The sequence below is a fragment of the Emys orbicularis genome, chromosome 4 (assembly GCF_028017835.1).
Source record: "Emys orbicularis isolate rEmyOrb1 chromosome 4, rEmyOrb1.hap1, whole genome shotgun sequence".
In the NCBI taxonomy this organism is placed as follows: Eukaryota; Metazoa; Chordata; order Testudines; family Emydidae; genus Emys; species Emys orbicularis.
The window spans coordinates 124,228,402-124,248,026 of record NC_088686.1 but is presented as its reverse complement, the minus strand read 5'-3'; the positions used below and the strand labels follow the sequence as shown (position 1 = coordinate 124,248,026).

The following is a 19,625-nucleotide window of genomic DNA, read 5'->3' as shown; positions in this document are numbered from 1 at the left end:
AATAATGTTCAGTTAATCTCTCAGGTGCCCTGTGCTGGTCTCCCTGCCAGATCAGCACTATTGTTGTCAGAAGGCTGTGAGTCCATTTTGTTCCGGAGATGGCATGTTTTGGGGCTTGGTTGTCTTGACCTGTTACCTAAGTGAGACCCTCTCAGGCCAAATGTCTGACTTTACAACCCTCCTCCCTCTATTCTGGATGTGGAGAAGGTGTCACCTATCCCTCATCAGTATGAGTCCATCTGAGGTGATAGCCTCATACAACTGCAGGGCAGTCTCACTTAATACCACCACTGTTGGTGACCATTGATTTCCATCACAGATGTGCGCTGCATCATATTCACAATTTGGTGGACGCTCCCGGGATCCCAAATCATCTGGCTTTTTTTTATATTTTTTCTCTGTCTCTCTGTTCTTCTGCAAATCCCCAGTTCCTCGGACAGCATCTTCTGTCGTCGCAGGTGTTCTACTTGTCAGTATTCTGTTAAACCATGTCTGCAGGTGACACACCATGTTTCATTGGTACCTCCTGTAACTGAACTGTGCTAAGCCTTGCTCAGAGTGTGACTCCAGAGCACTTTTCAGTAGCCATTTTATTTTTTAACACCATTTCCCACCAACCCACTGGTTTGGAGATAATGGGGATTTAGCGGTTACATGTCTAAACCCAAACTTCACTGCAAACTGCTCAAACCCATGCCCACTAAACTGCTGCCCATTGTCAGACTTTACTATGTCAGGTATAACATGGCTAGCAAAAATAGATATGCACAATCACCTGTTCAGCTATAGTATCTTCCAGTAAGGCTATCTCAGGAAAGTGAGAATAGTCTAGAATGAAGACATAGCTTTTTTCCAGCCAATGTAAACAAATCTCTGCCTACTTTGCTCCAGGGGGCCAATTATTCCTGTGCCACCAACATTGGCCCTTTTGCTAGACTTGGCCTGTACTTTTGGCATATACGACAAGCCTTGATGGCTTCCTCAATGTTGCTGTTCATTTGCGGCCAGTGTAAAACATTTCCAGCACTTCTCTTAGATTTCTCAATTCTTAAATCACCGTCATTTCTCCTTCATAACACATTTTACTGTACCATCTTATGAAGCACCATCCTGATTCCTTTAAACATAGTCCCATCTGGTACTGACAGCTCCCTCTGAACTCAAAAATAGGGACTGGGAATATGCTGTCCAGGCCACTCTGTGCGTTACTTGCTACAGGGTCTCACCCTGAGGAGTAGGTCTCACAATCACAGTCAACATTTTGTCTTAGACTGGAAAGCTGTTGGGGTTTTTTTTTAAATGGTCCTTGAAAGCTCTTGCAAAGTGATGGAATCCATTGCATTTCTTGCATCTTTTTCCCACATGCCAGGCATTATCTTGGAGCTGTACACACTGTGGCAACCAACACAAGCCATGTGCTCTTTTTGCAGAATTCTGACTTGGAAGTCTCCATGCCTTTCTGCCTCAGGTCTCTTTTCTTGCAGTATTTTGGATTCTCTACCATGTCCACAGTGCCAGAGCACAGCCCACCCTCCATAAGCTTCCTTCTGGACTGGGTGACTTCCATTGCTTGACAAATTCTAACAGATTTATCACGGGTTAATTATGGATCTTCCAGTAGTCTCTGAAATTTTTGTTCCAGATCCCAGTCACAATCTGAGATTCAGTTTTAGCCTCCCCAAACTTACAAATTCAGCTCTTCATCCTCAAATCAGTCACAAATTCTTGCAGGCTGCAAGGAATTCTGCAATGGGAATAGCACAATTGGTTATGATCAGCCAACTTTCTGTAGAAGAGACTATATTATAGACTAGCACAGGGAGCTGCAGGTCAGGACTGAGGGGCATCAGAAGAGCTGTGTATGTGTCAGGCCAAAGGCTGGAATAGCAGGGCAGCCTGTAGCTCAGGAGTGAGGCGCTTTAGCAGCGCTGTGGGTGTGTTTCATACCCCAGAGCTATTATAACCAGGTCAAATTTGAGAGGCATTCGCAGAGCTGCGTGGAGACCCAAGACTGGAAGAGCAGTGGGTGCTATCGGGCAGTATTAATCCCTACTGCTTCAGGGTGCTACAAGGTGCCTGTATGGTCTCTCTGGTGTCAGACGTCTCAAAGCAAACCTCCCTTCTCTAAATCTGAGATCTATTTCACCTCTTTGTTGAAAAACCTGGAGCAGGGAATGGAAAATACCTGCCCATTTGTGAGACTAACACCAGATGCCAGGACCTCACTGTGGGGCATCAGGGGACATTGGATAAGCTGATTTTAAGGACCCGTTCCGCTCAGATAAACTTGTTCAAACTGATAAGTTTTCATACACAGAGTAGCAAGGTTAGGCCTGCCCTGTTCCAGGCCCCTTTGTTAGCGTTGGCACTGGCCTAAGGCGACTTTACTCCCAGTCATGTGGAAACCTCATCCTTCCCCTGGTGTTTGCTTGTCCCCACAGGGTTAGGAGCGGATAGTGCTATATGGAAAGTTAAATGCTGTTGTCTAATCTCATGGGATTCTCATTGTGATTTCAGGCAGAGCAGCTGCTCCTGGCATGTGGGCACATGGCCTGGTGCCCAAGTCCATGGTGGCCTCCTGCCTGGAATAGGAAGGCTGCAGTGTCAGGGCTAAGCAGCGAGGCCTCCCCACACATCCCAACCATGGAGATTTGAATCCATGATCTGCTCCCGGTGCAGGTAATCACTCGCCAGTTTGGGGACCATCCAAGATCTCCTTTTCTCTCCCCCTAAATCCTATGTCATGGTGAACTTACCCTCTACCCAACCATGGCTGGACATCTCTTCCCTCTTCTCCTCCACTGGTGGCCTCCATAGCCCACCAATGCCTTAGTCCTGTCATTTCCAACCACGACTTACCATTTGCCCTCAGACTTGTTGAGGGCAGACACGTCACATTCATAGAATCATAGAAGATTAGGGTTGGAAGAGACCTCAGGAGGTCATCTAGTCCAACCCCTGCTCAAAGCAGGCCCAACCCCAACTAAATCACCCCAGGGTAACCCATTCCAGTGCTTCACCACCCTCCTAGTGAAATAGTTTTTCCTAATATCCAACCTAGACTTCCCCCACTGCAACTTGAGACCAATGCTCCTTGTTCTGTCATTTGCCACCACTGAGAACAGCCTAGCTCCATCCTCTTTAGAACCCCTCTTCAGGTAATTGAAGGCTGCTATCAAATCCCCCCTCACTCTTCTCTTCCGCAGACTATATAAACCCAGCTCCCTCAGCCTCTCCTCATAAGTCATGTGCCCCAGCCCCCTAATCATTTTCGTTGCCCTCCGCTGGACTCTCTCCAATTTGTCCACATCCTTTCTGTGGTGAGGGGCCAAAACTGGACGCAATACCCCAGATGTGGCCTCACCAGTACCGAATAGAGGGGAATAATCACGTCCCTCGATCTACTGGCAATGCTCCTGCTAATGCAGCCCAATATGCCATTAGCTTTCTTGGCAACAAGGGCACACTGCTGACTCATATCCAGCTTCTCATCCACTGTAGTCCCCAGGTCTTTTTCTGCAGAACTGCCGCTTAGCCATTCGGTCCCTGCCTGTAGCAGTGCATGGGATTCTTTTGTCCTAAGTGCAGGACTCTGCACTTGTCCTTATTGAACCTCGTCAGATTTCTTTTGGCCCAATCCTCCAATTTGTCTAGGTCACTCTGAACCCTATCCCTACCCTCCAGTGTATCTACCTCTCCCCCCAGTTTAGTGTAATCTGCGAACTTGCTGAGGGTGCAATCCATCCCATCATCCAAATAATTAATGAAGATGTTGAACAAAACCGGCCCCAGGACCGACCCTTGGGGCACTCCACTTGATACCGGCTGCCAACTAGACATCGAGTCATTCATCTACCCAAACCCAAACCAAGTCCTCACACCCGATCCTTCCCTTCCCTGACATGTCCCACTAGGAAATGCATGAAGATCATCAGCATATTTCATCCACAAACTTTCAGGTGACACAGATTTTTTCTACTGAACTGGGTGAGCTGGACCAGTGCCATAGAGGTGAACGGCTCCATATCCTCTGAGTCAACCAGTTACTCAGACCGTCGCGTGCCATGCATCCTATTTCCCTGTCCACTAACTTCAGCTCCTTGCGCTGACCTGGGCTCAGATTCATACCAATGAGCTAGAGGTGTAAAGCTTCATATTCCAGTTCCCATAGAGACACCAGTTCCCACTACATGGCTGTATTGCAACTGGGCCCAAACTGGAACCAGTGACCTGGAGGTGAATAGCTCCATATCCCATTCCAATTCCTCTGTGCCTCCTGTTTGCTCTTTAAAACAACCCAGCATCATCTCTTTTCAAACCTTGAGTGGGCCTGACTGGTATATAAGGGCAGTCAGCAGCGAACCAGCTGAGCGGCGAACAGCAGAGGCTAACAGAGGGAGTTTGCCTGGGAGTTTGCCTGGGGAGAGCTCACGGAGGCTTTCATCTGCAGGTTTCTCTGAGTAGTTCCTGCAACAGCTGAGGAAGGTCTTAAGAGGAAGGTGATATGGAAGGTGAGCGATCAGCTGTTATAACCTGCATAGGTTGTGCCATGTTTGTCTTTCTTCCACAGGACAGAAGCGACTTTGTCTGTACAAAGTGCAAGCTGGTCTCCATATTGGAAGAGAAGGTTCGAGGTCTGGAGAAACGAGTATCGACTCTGCGTTGCATAAGGGAAAATGAAGATTTCCTGGACAGACATCAGGAGATGCTTCTACGGCCACAGTGTTCTGAAGATTCAGAGCAGGCGCAGCAGGGACAGAAGGATGGTGAAGAAGTTTGGCAGCATGTGACCTCCAGAAGGAGAAAGAGGAGCGTCCATGTACCAGCAATGGAGATACAGGTGAGCAATCGTTTCCATGTTCTCTCTACAGGTACTAATGCGGAGAGTGGACTAGATGTACCCATCTGAGGGAAGGGAGCAGAAGGAGACTCCACCGATTGGAAGGCAAAAGATGCACTGTCCTAGGGATGGGGGTTCCACGACCACCACTCCCAAGAGGAGGAGGAGGGTGGTGGTGGTCGGGGACTCCCTCCTCAGGGGGACTGAGTCATCTATCTGCCGCCCCGACCGGGAAAACCGAGAGGTCTGCTGCTTGCCAGGGGCTAGGATACACGATGTGACGGAGAGACTGCCGAGACTCATCAAGCCCTCAGATCGCTACCCCTTCCTGCTTCTCCACGTGGGCACCAATGATACTGCCAAGAATGACCTTGAGCGGATCACTGCAGACTACGTGGCTCTGGGAAGAAGGATAAAGGAGTTTGAGGTACAAGTGGTGTTCTCGTCCATCCTCCCTGTGCAAGGAAAAGGCCTGGGTAGAGACCGTCGAATCGTGGAAGTCAACGAATGGCTACGCAGATGGTGTCGGAGAGAAGGCTTTGGATTCTTCAACCATGGGATGGTGTTCCAAGAAGGAGGAGTGCTAGGCAGAGACGGGCTCCACCTAATAAAGAGAGGGAAGAGCATCTTCGCAAGCAGGCTGGCTAACCTAGTGAGGAGGGCTTTAAACTAGGTTCACCAGGGGAAGGAGACCAAAGCCCTGAGGTAAGTGGGGAAATGGGATCCTGGGAGGAAGCACGAGCAGGAGAGCGCAAGAGGGGAGGACTCCTGTCTCATAGTGAGAAAGAGGGACGATCGATGAGTTATCTTAAGTGCCTATACACAAATGCAAGAAGCCTGGGAAACAAGCAGGGAGAACTGGAAGTCCTGGCACAGTCAGGGAACTATGATGCGATTGGAATAACAGAGACTTGGTGGGATAACTCACATGACTGGAGTACTGTCATGGATGGATATAAATTGTTCAGGAAGGACAGGCAGGGCAGAAAAGGTGGGGGAGTTGCGCTGTATGTAAGAGAGGAGTATGACTGCTCAGAGCTCCGGTATGAAACTGCAGAAAAACCTGAGAGTCTCTGGATAAAGTTGAGAAGTGTGAGCAACAAGGGTGATGTCGTGGTCAGAGTCTGCTATAGACCACCAGACCAGGGGGATGAGGTGGATGAGGCTTTCTTCTGGCAACTAGCAGAAGTTGCTAGATCGCAGGCCCTGGTTCTCATGGGAGACTTTAATCACCCTGATATCTGCTGGGAGAGCAATACAGCGGTGCACAGACAATCCAGGAAGTTTTTGGAAAGTGTAGGGGACAATTTCCTGGTGCAAGTGCTGGAGGAACTGACTAGGGGCAGAGCTTTTCTTGACCTGCTGCTCACAAACAGGGAAGAATTAGTAGGGGAAGCAAAAGTGGATGGGAACCTGGGAGGCAGTGACCATGAGATGGTTGAGTTCAGGATCCTGACACAAGGAAGAAAGGAGAGCAGCAGAATACGGACCCTGGACTTCAGAAAAGCAGACTTTGACTCCCTCAGGGAACAGATGGGTAGGATCCCCTGGGAGAATAACATGAAGGGCAAAGGGGTCCAGGAGAGCTGGCTGTATTTTAAAGAATCCTTATTGCGGTTGCAGGAACAAACCATCCCGATGTGTAGAAAGAATAGTAAATATGGCAGGCGACCAGCTTGGCTAAACAGTGAAATCCTTGCTGATCTTAAACGCAAAAAAGAAGCTTACAAGAAGTGGAAGATTGGACAAATGACCAGGGAGGAGTATAAAAATATTGCTCAGGCATGCAGGAGTGAAATCAGGAAGGCCAAATCACACTTGGAGTTGCAGCTAGCAAGAGATGTTAAGAGTAACAAGAAGGGTTTCTTCAGGTATGTTAGCAACAAGAAGAAAGTCAAGGAAAGTGTGGGCCCCTTACTGAATGAGGGAGCAACCTAGTGACCGAGGATGTGGAAAAAGCTAATGTACTCAATGATTTTTTTGCCTCTGTCTTCACGAACAAGGTCAGCTCCCAGACTGCTGCACTGGGCAGCACAGTATGGGGAGAAGGTGACCAGCCCTCTGTGGAGAAAGAAGTGGTTCGGGACTATTTAGAAAAACTGGATGTGCACAAGTCCATGGGGCCGGATGCGCTGCATACGAGGGTGCTAAAGGAGTTGGCGGATGAGATTGCAGAGCCATTAGCCATTATTTTTGAAAACTCATGGCGATCGGGGGAGGTCCCGGATGACTGGAAAAAGGCTAATGTAGTGCCCATCTTTAAAAAAGGGAAGAAGGAGGATCCGGGGAACTACAGGCCAGTCAGCCTCACCTCAGTCCCTGGAAAAATCATGGAGCAGGTCCTCAAGGAATCAATTATGATACACTTAGAGGAGAGGAAAGTGATCAGGAACAGTCAGCATGGATTCACCAAGGGGAAGTCGTGCCTGACTAACCTAATTGCCTTCTATGATGAGATAACTGGCTCTGTGGATGAGGGTAAAGCAGTGGATGTGTTATTCCTTTACTTTAGCAAAGCTTTTGATACGGTCTCCCACAGTATTCTTGCCGCCAAGTTAAAGAAGTATGGGCTGGATGAATGGACTGTAAGGTGGATAGAAAGCTGGCTAGATCGTCGGGCTCAACGCGTAGTGATCAATGGCTCCATGTCTAGTTGGCAGCCGGTTTCAAGCGGAGTGCCCCAAGGGTCGGTCCTGGGGCCGGTTTTGTTTAATATCTTTATTAATGATCTGGAGGATGGTGTGGACTGCACTCTCAGCAAGTTTGCAGATGACACTAAACTGGGAGGCGTGGTAGATACACTAGAGGGTAGGGATCGGATACAGAGGGACCTAGACAAATTAGAGGATTGGGCCAAAAAAAACCTGATGAGGTTCAACAAGGACAAGTGCAGAGTCCTGCACTTAGGACGGAAGAATCCCATGCACTGCTACAGACTAGGGACCGAATGGCTAGGTAGCAGTTCTGCAGAAAAGGACCTAGGGGTCACAGTGGACGAGAAGCTGGATATGAGTCAACAGTGTGCTCTTGTTGCCAAGAAGGCTAATGGCATTTTGGGCTGTATAAGTAGGGGCATTGCCAGCAGATCGAGGAACGTGATCGTTCCCCTTTATTCGACATTGGTGAGGCCTCATCTGGAGTACTGTGTCCAGTTTTGGGCCCCACACTACAAGAAGGATGTGGAAAAATTGGAAAGAGTCCAGCAGAGGGCAACAAAAATGATTAGGGGTCTGGAGCACATGACTTATGAGGAGAGGCTGAGGGAACTGGGATTGTTTAGTCTCCAGAAGAGAAGAATGAGGGGGGATTTGATAGCTGCTTTCAACTACCTGAGGGGGGGTTCCAAAGAGGATGGAGCTCGGCTGTTCTCAATGGTGGCAGATGACAGAACAAGGAGCAATGGTCTCAAGTTGCAGTGGGGGAGGTCTAGGTTGGATATTAGGAAACACTATTTCACTAGGAGGGTGGTGAAGCACTGGAATGCGTTACCTAGGGAGGTGGTGGAGTCTCCTTCCTTGGAGGTTTTTAAGGCCCGGCTTGACAAAGCCCTGGCTGGGATGATTTAGTTGGGAATTGGTCCTGCTTTGAGCAGGGGGTTGGACTAGATGACCTCCTGAGGTCCCTTCCAACCCTGATATTCTATGATTCTATGAACCTTAGCCAGGAAATCTCCCCTAACTCTCACCCCTTCCCTCTAGAGGATGCCCCCATTTTCAGGTCACAGCCAAGTGAAGGTGGAAATCTGTGAACTTGAAGTGTTCTCCAAACCTTTCTTTCAAGGACATCTTGGACAATCTTTTCGGGAAGGTTTGCATTTCTTATCAGGGTTACTAATGGGATAGGAAAGGCTCTGCACTATGTGCATATAAGGAGCAGCATCCCGGTGTTGAGCTGCATTTAGCAGCCACACTTTCCTTTCCCCACCAGTTTGGGTGTACAGGGACATCATGAAGTGGTTTCTGCTCCTGAGTCTGGTGGCGCTTTCTCAGTGCCGGGTGACAAAGTGAGTACCGGGGGGGAACAAGAAACATTGGGATCCTGAGCTTGGCTTTCTACAGAGCAATATTCCCTTAGCAGCAGCAGCAGCAGCAGCAGCTCCTACATCTCTCTCCTCAATACTTCATTCTTTAATAGGCAGCTGGTGGGAACTACCCCTTGGCTGTAAGGCACAGTAGAGGTATGAGGAAGGATGGGCTTGTGGTTACAACACTGGAACAGGACTTGGAAAATCTAGGTTCATTCTCGGCTCTACCACAGACTGCCTGTGTAACCTAGTGACTGAGTCTCTTTGTGCCTCAGTTCTCTGGATAAAAATGAACATATGTCCTTTGTCTATTTCATCAGTAAGCTCTATAGGACAGGGGGACTGTCTTATACAATGTATTAGTACAGCTCCCAGCATACTAGGCCCTCTCAGTGCTACTTACACATGGGCCAGGAGTTTCCAAACGTCCTACGGGAATTATATGCCCAACTCACACTGACTTTTTGTGCACTGGTCACCCAACTCACCTATACCCTGTGCTAATCCCAGCTATAGAAAGGGGTCTCTGTGCAATGTAAAAACCGGATTGCACAGTATTCCCTGAATACAAGGCTTGTCTATTGTTTATTTGTTATTGATTGGCCTCTCTCCCCACCCTTGTTGATTAGGGTCTCCCTGAAGAAAGGGAAATCCCTGAGGCAGAATCTCAAGGAACATGGCTTGCTGGAGGATTTCCTGAGGAAACACCCTTACAACGTGGCCTCCAAGTATTTCCCCAGCCTGTCCAACGAGGATGCCAGCGAGCCCCTAACAAACTACATGGACGTGAGTATGGCAGGAGAGTAGGTCTTGTAGCCTTCCTCTCCTCATCAAAGCTTCCCACTCCTCTGTCAACCAGGGCTGCCCAGAGGGGGGGGCAAGTGGGGCAATTTGCCCCAGTCCCCGGGCCCCACAGGGGCCCCCACAAGAATGTCAGAGGCTCCCCCCATCTCCCGGCGCCTCAATGGCTCAGACGGGACCTGAGCTCCTCCCGCTCAGAGCTGCGTGGTAAGGGGGCGGGGCTGCGAGCTCCAGCCAAGCGGTGGGAGCTCAGGTCCCCCTGGAGCCACGCCGCTGCAGCGCTGTCCAGGGCCGCTCCTGGACGCAGCGCACTGAGGCTCCGGGAAAGGGGAGAGGTGGGGGTAAGCAGCATGGTAAGCCCCTCTGAGCTGGGCACCCCCCGACCCCATCCCCCCGCAGCCCTGAGCCCCAGCTCTGAGCCCAGCCCCTCTGAGCCGGGCACCCCCCGACCCCATCCCCCCCACAGCCCTGACTCCTAGCTCCGAGCCCAGCCCCTCTGAGCCGGACACCCCCCCGACTCCATCCCCCTACATCCCTGACCCCCAGCTCTGAGCCCAGCCCCTCTGAGCCGGGCACCCCCCGACCCAGAGCCCAGCTCCCCACCCAGCCCTGGGCAACAGCAGCACCACCCCTAGGCAGCGACATCCCATTGGCACGAACCATCCATCACCCAGCAACAGCCCATTATGTAATTGCAAATGTATACATACCATTAAAGCATTTAGTGGTTTTTAAATAATGTATTTTGTGTATTTTCAAATTATTTTTTGAATGTATTTCACTGGTTATTTTTTACATTTCCAAATACATGTTACTATAGTATTGCAACTTTTTTTTATGGAAGGGGCCCCCAAAATTGCTTTGCCCCAGGCCCCCTGAATCCTCTGGGCAGCCCTGCTGCCAACAGCTGATCTTGCCCTCCTCCCAAAAGGGCCTCAACCCACTCCCCCACTGATGTGCTTCCAACCAAGCACATACCTTGCTGCTGCCAAGAACCCTCCCCAGCAGGGCCGGCTCCAGCATTTCTGCCGCCCCAAGCAAAAAAAAAAGCCGCGATCATGATCGCCGGTGGCAATTGGGGGGAAAAAATTTTTAAAAAAAGCCGCGATCGGCGGCGGCAGTTCAGCGGCAGGTCCTTCGCTCCTAGAGGGAGTGAGGGACCTGCCGCCCCCAAATTGCCGCAGGTGCCGCCCCTCTCCCTTGGCCGCCCCAAGCACCTGCTTGTTAAGCTGGTGCCTGGAGCCGGCCCTGCTCCCCAGCCCCCGTGCTGGGCCATCCAGCCCCCAGCTGTGATTGGATGGGATTAAGAAGAGCACTGGGAATAGAACGCCCAGGTCTGCTGGCTGCCCCCTTCCCAACACCTTGAGATTGATGGGAACTGGGGATAAATAACTCTGTGCATCAGATGCCAGCAAGTCCTAGGAGCCATGCTTGGCAAAGTGATGGCAGAGAAACAGCAACTCAGGCTGAGCCTTTAGCAAGGACACTGTAACCCAGACCCTCAGCTGGTGTAAATCAGCTGGTGGAACTATGCCGGTTTACACCAGCTGAGGATCTAGACCTTGGATGGCAATGGTTCCCTCTCTTTACATTGTTCTGTGTCCTGCTTTGGCAGATCGAGTACTTTGGAACCATTTCCATCGGCACCCCAGCCCAGGATTTCTCTGTCCTCTTCGACACTGGCTCCTCCAATCTCTGGGTGCCCTCCGTGTACTGCTCCAGCCCAGCCTGCAGTAAGTCACCTGCAACGCCTCTTGCCTTAAAACGCCATCTGGGTGGTTTGATATTTAAGTCAACAATGAGGAAACTTTGATTGAAATCACTGATTTCAAGCTTGCTTTGCATTTGTACTTTTTAGTTATTTTCCTGAAGGAAGTTGTTTTTTGTTGGTACCCATTAAAACATGTTGAGTTGCAACTAATTATAGCTTTTACACTAAATTTGGTACTTAACATACATTTATTCAGATTTTTAATTTGTACATTTTTTAATTATGAGAAAATGGTGAAGGATGGATTTTTCATTTTGCTAGCTGACTAATGTTGTTACTTGATGTATGTGTTCACCTTTACATGGTAATTGGAAATTGATTAAAAATGAAAAAAAAAAAAAAGCTTTAAAAAATTATTAGTAAAATAAAACTACCTTAAATGTGCTGGATAGCTAAGAAAAAAGTTTATTAAAACAATTTACATTTAAAACTAACAATGTATTAAAAAAAGGAAGTGTTATCGATAAGGCCATTGTGGAGAAACAAAATGAATTCTTTGCATCGGTCTTCGCGGCTGAGGATGTGAGGGAGATTCCCAAACCTGAGCCATCCTTTTGAGGTGATAGATCTGAGGAACTGTCCCAGATTGAAGTATCATTAGAGGAGGTTTTGGAACAAATTGATAAATTAAACAGCAATAAGTCACCAGGACTCGATGGTTTTCACCCAAGAGCTCTGAAGGAACTCAAATGTGAAATTGCAGAACTACTAACTATAGTCTGTCACCTATCATTTAAATCAGTTTCTGTACCAGATGACTGGAGGATAGCTAATTTTGATGCCAATTTTTAAAAAGTGCTTCAGAGGTGATCCCGGCAATTGCAGGCCTGTAAGCCTGACTTCAGTACCGGGCAAACTGGTTGAAACTATAATAAAGAACAATATTGTCAGACATATAGATGAACATAATTTGTTGAGGAAGAGTCAACATGGTTTTAGTAAAGGAAAATCATGCCTCACCAATCTACTAGAATTGTTTGAGGGGGTCAACAAGCATGTGGACCAAGGGGATCCAGTGGATATAGTGTACTTAGATTTTCAGAAAGCCTTTGATAAGGTCCCTCACCAAAGGCTCTTACACAAAGTAAGCTGCCACGGGATAAGAGGGAAGGTGCTTTCATGGATTGGTAACTGGTAAAAAGATAGGAAACAAAGGGTAGGAATAAATGGTCAGTTTTCAGAATGGAGAGACGTAAAAAGTGGTGTCCCCCAGGGGTCTGTTCTGGGACCAGTCCTATTCAACATATTCATAAATGATCTGGAAAAAGGGGTAAACAGTAAGGTGGCAAAATTTGCAGATAATACAAAATTACTAAAGATAGTTAAGACCCAGGCAGACTGCGAAGAGCTACAAAAGGATCTCTTAAAACTGGGTGACTGGGCAACAAAATGGCAGATGAAATTTAATGTTGATAAATGCAAAGTAATGCACATTAGAAAGCATAATCCCAACTATACATATAAAATAATGGGGTATAAATTAGCTGTTACCACTCAAGAAAGAGATCTTGGAGTCACTGTGGATAGTTCTCTGAGAACATCCACTCAATGTGCAGCGGCAGTCCAAAAAGCAAACAGAATGCTGGGAATAATTAAGAAAAGGATAGATAATAGGACAGAAAATATCATGTTGCCGCTATATAAATCCATGGTACGCCCACATCTTGAATATTGTGTGCAGATGTGGTCGCCCCATCTCAAAAAAGATATATTGGAATTGGAAAAGGTTCAGAAAAGGGCAACAAAAATGATTAGGGGTATGGAACGGCTTCCGTATGAGGAGAGATTAATAAGACTGGGACTTTTCAGCTTGAAAAAGAGACAGCTAAGGGGAGATATGATTGAGGTCTATAAAATCGTGACTGGTGTAGAGAAAGTAGATAAGGAAGTATTGTTTACTACTTCTCACAACACAAGAACTAGGGGTCACCAAATGAAATTAATAGGCAGCAAGTTTAAAACAAACAAAAGGAAGTATTTCTTCACACAACACACAGTCAACCTGTGGAACTCCTTTCCAGAGGATGTTGTGAAGGCCAAGACCATAACAGGGTTCAAAAAAGAACTCGATAAATTCATGGAGGATAGGTCCATCAATGGCTATTAGTCAGGATGGACAGGAATGGTGTCCCTAGGCTCTGTTTGCCAGAAGCTGGGAATGAGCGACAGGGGATGGATCACTTGATGATTACCTGTTCTGTTCATTCCCTCTGGGGCACTGGCACTGGCCATTGTCGGAAGACAGGATACTGGGTTAGATGGACCCTTGGTCTGACCCAGTAGGGCCATTCTTATGTTCTTGTGTTCTTATCTGTAGTCAGTGAATTGAACTGATTGTTTCTGGTCACCATGTCCTTCCAAAATTTTAGAACTACTAGATTTCATCCTCTCACACTTACTTTTTATTCAGAGATTGGAAAAGGAAAACAAGCTGTCTTGCCTTTATAACCCCCAATCAATTTCTTAAGTTAGAATGAACTAGTCAGTGAACTGAACTAGCTGAATGAACTGACATGAAGAAAATATTCTCTGTGCACCTGCAGAAGAGGCTACTGCTGTGAAAAGCTGGTTTAGCACTTCAACAAAGTCTAGTTCCAGCTGCTGAGCCAGTGAAATCCACCAATTTAGTGGTCTATCTTTAAAACTTCAGCAACAAATATGCATTACTTAATAGTAATTTTTATTTAATTTAACTGATTTTAATAGATTTTAGTAAATTTAGACTTGCACATATGTTGTGATAATTTAAACTTTAATTTTAAATGATTATTTTTAAAAAGAAAAACATATTTACATTTTTTAAAATCAGATTTTTTTTAATTAAAAAAATCATCAGTTTCCAGCTACCGGAGATGGAAGCCAGAGATGAATAGGTTTCCTTCCATTGTCTGTGGATTGTCCAATTGTACTGTGTCAGAGGAGGGGAATGGTTTCTAGGAAGCCCAGGAGCTAGATCCACAAAGGGACCTAGGCATTGCAATGTTGAGCACTGCAGTGCATAACTCTTAATCACCCTCCCCCAACCAGAGAATTCACAGCCTCACCAGTCTCCCATACAACACATTGGGAGAGTTACAAGTGTCGGTGTGTGACCATCTGACCCTTCTGTACTTGCAGCAAACCACAACCGTTTCAACCCAAAAGACTCCTCCACCTACGAGGCCACCAGTGAGAACGTCTCCATCCAGTATGGCACTGGCAGCATGACCGGAATCCTGGGCTATGACACTGTCCAGGTAAATCACAAGAAAGGATGAAAGCCCCTGGAGCAGAGAAGGGAAATGATTAGGAGTTAGAAGGACAGGATGCATCTGCAAAGCTAAAGCAGGAACTCCATTGGCTGTGAACTGGGAGACAGGGATAGAGAAAGGGAAGAGAAGAGACAATGAAGCCAATCGTGGACTATTCTCATATGGGGGAGAGAGCACAGTTCAGGGCATGGTAACCGCTGAGAACTGGCACGCTGTAAAGACCCTCTGGTAGACTTGGCAGCTTCTCCCAGGGTGTAGGGTGTGTCTGATTGTCCCCATCCCTCCTCTAAGGTTGGCGGCATTGTGGACACCAATCAGATCTTTGGCCTGAGTGAGACCGAGCCTGGCTCCTTCCTCTACTACTCCCCCTTTGATGGGATCCTGGGTCTGGCCTTCCCCAGTATCGCCTCTTCTGGAGCCACCCCCGTCTTTGACAACATGATGAATGAGGGTTTGGTGTCCCAGGACCTCTTCTCTGTCTACCTGAGCTCGTAAGTCAGGGCTGGAAACAACCCATCTGCTGCAGTGAGATTCAGCACCTCTCACATTGAGTGAGCCCTGCGATATTTGCATCAGAATTCCCAAAACACAGAGATCTCTGGGGTGCAACATGGCAGCCATTCTATGCTGGTGATGTACATTCTGGGAGCAGAAGTGAACATTGGCATCTTTAATGATTACATTAAAGCATCGGGGCCCTGCCTACACCCATTGCAGATCATCAGTATTAGACTGACTCCTAGGGGAGAAAATGCCCCATGTCACCCACATGACTCAGCACCTTCCAGCACCAGACTGCACCATCTGCTCAGTACTGACTCAGAGGGAAAAGCAGCATCTACTGAGTCCCTGACACCACTGCCTCAAACATCTGGGCCTTTCCTTGGAGGTCTCCCATCCAGTTTTAGGGCAGGCCCAGCCCTGTTTAGCTTTTGAGACCTGGCAAGAGACAATTATCAAAGTAGGGTCAGAGGTGCCCCTCTCGTCCAACCAGCCTGCCCTTTCTCCGCTACTAGACGCTGATGTGCCCAACTCTGATTGTATCCCAGCACTGCCCACCTGTGGCCCATTCTCTAACAGGGAAGGGTTCAAAAAGGAACTAGATAAGTTCATGGAGGATAGGTCCATCAATGGCTAATAGCCATTGATGGGCAGGGATGCTGTTCCTAGCCTCTGTTTGCCAGAAGCTGGAAATGGGCGACAGGGGATGGATCACTTGTTGATTCAGTTCTGTTCATTCCCTCTGGGGCACCTGACATTGGCCACTGTCGGAAGACAGGATACTGGGCTAGATGGACCTTTGGTGTGACCCAGTCTGGCTGTTCTTATGTTCAGACAGAGCGTTTCCTATTGACTCATCAGCCAACCATTCATGCATCTGCCTTGACCCTCCTCTCTCCCTTCTCTAGGGACGACCAGAGCGGGAGCTTCGTGATGTTCGGTGGAATCGACTCATCTTACTACTCTGGGAACCTCAACTGGATCCCTCTCTCTGCTGAGACTTACTGGCAAATCACCATGGACAGGTATCTCCCACCACTTGGCCCTTCCCCTTCATCAGGCCACCTTGAGGAGACAGGCAAAAGGAGAAGCATGCGGGAGCCTGGGGAAGCTCAAATTTCAGAGTCTAGACAAGATGAGAGACCCGGGAGTCAGAATCACACCTTCCTTGGAGCGATAGGAAAGGGGCTCACCAGCAAGGAGATTAGAGCAGTGGTTCTCCACCTCGTCCACACCAGGAACCCTCATCTGGCCAGCTCTGCTTAGCAATAAAGGAAAGGGCTTGGTGGTCACGACCCCTTGACATCTGCTTGTGACCCCCTGGCTAGATCGGTCACAGTCCCAGAAGGGTGTAGGACGAGGAGCGACGGGCAATAGCTAAGGAAGGTTGAGGCTGAAACATCAGGGGAAAGTTCTTGGCAGTCGTAGCAAGGGGGCGGTGGGGCAGCTCCACCCTGCAGGCCTCTCACTGCTGGCTCGTGGGCTGAGTGGGAATGAGATTGGGCGTGTTTCTAGGGACGTCCCCCCTGACTCTCTCTTCCAGCATTACTATGAACGGAGAGACCATCGCTTGCTCTGGTGGCTGCCAGGCTATCATTGACACTGGCACGTCTCTGCTGGCTGGGCCTTCTACTGGCATCTCCAACATCGAGTCCTACATCGGCGCCAGCGATGGCACGGTAAGGGCAGGGATCAGAGACGGACACTTTTAGAGCTGTCTGCTACACATGTGATGCTCCATCTCTCTCATTGGAGAGCCTAGTGGCCAAGACACGCCTAACCTTTCCTCCATGTGTTAACTTCCTCCCTGCAGATCAGCTGCAGTGCCATGAGCAGCCTGCCCAACATCGTCTTCACCATCAACGGCATCGAGTTCCCTGTGCCCCCCAGTGCCTACATCATTGATGTGAGTGTTCTGCTCAGAAAGCCGCCTTGGAGCCTCTTAGCGAGGGCTTGTGCCTGAGGCCATTGTACTGAGCATGCTGGCAACATTCCCCTGCACAGCTGGTATACGGCTGCAGGTGTATCACTGAGATGCAGCTCAGGGTCTGTCACCAGTATTAGAGTGGGGCAGCAGAGAGCTCTTCCCACAAACAGATCCAGGGGAAGGAACGGTCTAGATCAAGGCAAGCCCATAGTGAAAGTGACATATCGGAAGAGCAGCGAGGCAGCCTGTAGAGCTGGCCACCGTAGGAGATCACTAGGAAAGAGGCCTTACTGGGCTAGGACAGAATTAAATGAGCAGCTAGGAGGTTAGATCAAGAGAGATTACTGCCTTGTGCTGCAGGGCATGGGCATCTGGGCATCAGGAAGGAGTTTTCCTTCTCCGTGATAAAGGTTTGCTTCCCTCTGGGGAGGAACAGGCAAGCTGCTTTAACGGCACACAGCAACACCAGCTGGTAGCTGGGGAGAGGCAGTGGGGAAGCCCAAATCCACTTATAATCACAGCAGGATTTCTGGTAGCTCCCTTTGGTATCTGGCCAGGAGCCTGGAGAGAGCATGCTTTGCCTCCCCAAGGGATGTGTCATGAACAGAAGTGGTCAGGACCTTGCTTCTCTTCCCAGTTGACAGGCTGCATCCCTTAGCCTCAGGCTGAAGCACTGGGGCTGTACTGAGGCCCAGATCCACAAAGGTAGCTCACTGGGAGTTATGCCCCTAAATACCTGTGAGCATCCAGGCCTCACTCACCAACCCCACTGCTTGCATCCCCAAGCTGTTCCTTAAAATCTCCAAGCCAAGGCCTGACCCAGCCTAATGCGCCTTAGTTTGGGAGCAGTGGTGAGATCCCATCCCAAGATGGTGCAGGTGCAGGCATGTGCACTCCCTTCTGGACAGTAACTCAAGGGGACATTGAAGTTTCAGCCCAATAACCCATGTCCCATTCTCCTCCGGTGCAGAACTCAGGCTCTTGCTCTCCCGGCTTTGAAGACATCGACGTCCCCACCTCCTCTGGAGAGCTCTGGATCCTCGGAGACATCTTCATCCGCCAGTACTACGTTGTCTTCGACAGGTCCAACAACCAGGTGGGCCTGGCCCCCGTGGCATGAACACAGCGCCGTCCCCGGGACACTGTCATGGAACACTGACCCGGAGAGTCTACGTTTCTCTAGAGCCCCAACACTGCGAATCAATCTAGTGACCCTTACTCCTGCTGGGACTTTAATGGACACAAGCTATTCCTCACCCCAAACTCACCCTCTCGTCTCTAATCTTACCAACAGTAAAATAAAGGACTATAAAAGCATTGGAGTGAATTGTTTCTCTCTGATGGGCGGAGTGACCCACATTCCACCGAAGAGGAGGGGGGTAGGGAATATTATCATATCCTCTGCTGAGGCCGCCAATCCTGACCTGCAGCCTCCTGATATGCCAGCCCTGAGCTCCCTCCACACTCAGCTCTGCCAATTCCCCTTCAACCTGACCCACAGCCTCTTGCTTTTCCAGCCCTGGCTCCCCACACACAGCTCTGCTGATGCCCCCTTACCCTGACCTGCAGCCCCCCACTGCAATTTCACTCTTGTCCCACCTCATCCCCTGCTATGCTAATGCCCCTCACTCCTGACCTGTTTGTTTTGTTAATTCCAACAGTATCTCATGAGATGGGCTTGGGAGCTGTCCATAAACTACATAACACAGCCATTTGGGGGTAGGGGCTGTGATGGGTTCCCCTCGGGGTGCCACCTGGAACTGGGGTACCACTGAGCCCTTTGACTCACCAGCTTGGGCTCCCTCTCACACTGTGCTGTGACAAGCTGCAGACCCGCTCCCAGTCCTACACTTCCACCAGCATTCACACAGGCAGGGACACACCCAGCTGCAGTTACATGCAGACTCTCTGACCCACCACTACATGGAACTGTACAGCATAAGCTCATAGAGTTCACCCATAGAGTTCTCAATGTGGAGAGGAAATGCAACAGCCCTGCCCTTTCAGCTAAGGTTCCCAGGCACTTCATTCCAAACTTACTGGTTTAGATTAAAGCATAAAATAAGTTTATTAATTACAAAAAGACAGATTTTAAGTGATTATAAGTGATAGCAAACACATCAAAGAAGATTACAGAGTAAATAAACAAAAACACAAACTAAGCCTAAAATACTAGAAAGATAGGATATGAATTAGCAAATTCTCACCCTGGCTGATGATACAAGCAGGCTGGCAGATTCTCAAGGTACAAGCTGCACTTGCTTTGCACCTTGGAATCACCAGGTTTTTCATACACAGGCTAGAAATCCCTTTAGCCTGGGTCCAGCACTTCCCCCAGTTCAGTCTTTATTCTTCAGGTGTTACCAGGAGTCCTCTTGTGTGGGGAGTGAAGAACAATCAATGATGTCACTCCCTGCCTTATATAGCTTTAGCATATGGCGAGAACCCTTTGTCCCAAACTCAGTTCCCAGCCCAGTTTGTGCAAAAACACTGGCATCCAAGATGGAGTT

The 19,625-nt window shown here is 48.8% G+C and overlaps 1 protein-coding gene across 1 annotated transcript; it reads left to right on the top strand.

Moving 5' to 3' along the window:
• The first annotated feature begins 8,787 nt into the window (after window positions 1–8,787).
• LOC135878400 (pepsin A-2/A-3-like) lies at window positions 8,788–18,235 on the top strand. The gene is made up of 9 exons (XM_065404069.1): window positions 8,788–8,843; window positions 9,494–9,650; window positions 11,281–11,398; window positions 14,554–14,672; window positions 14,979–15,178; window positions 16,097–16,213; window positions 16,732–16,873; window positions 17,002–17,094; window positions 18,086–18,235. Exons 1-9 carry the CDS (start codon window positions 8,788–8,790, stop codon window positions 18,233–18,235), a joined length of 1,152 nt encoding a protein of 383 aa, XP_065260141.1.
• The last annotated feature ends 1,390 nt before the right edge of the window (window positions 18,236–19,625 follow it).

Coding starts and splice junctions, on each gene's coding strand:
- LOC135878400 (XM_065404069.1), top strand. CDS start 8,788: ATGAAGTGGTTTCTGCTCCTGAGTCTGGTGGCGCTTTCTCAGTGCCGG. Junction 15,179..16,096: donor TTCTCTGTCTACCTGAGCTC/GTAAGTCAGGGC, acceptor TCCCTTCTCTAG/GGACGACCAGAGCGGGAGCT. Junction 17,095..18,085: donor CCAGTGCCTACATCATTGAT/GTGAGTGTTCTG, acceptor CCTCCGGTGCAG/AACTCAGGCTCTTGCTCTCC.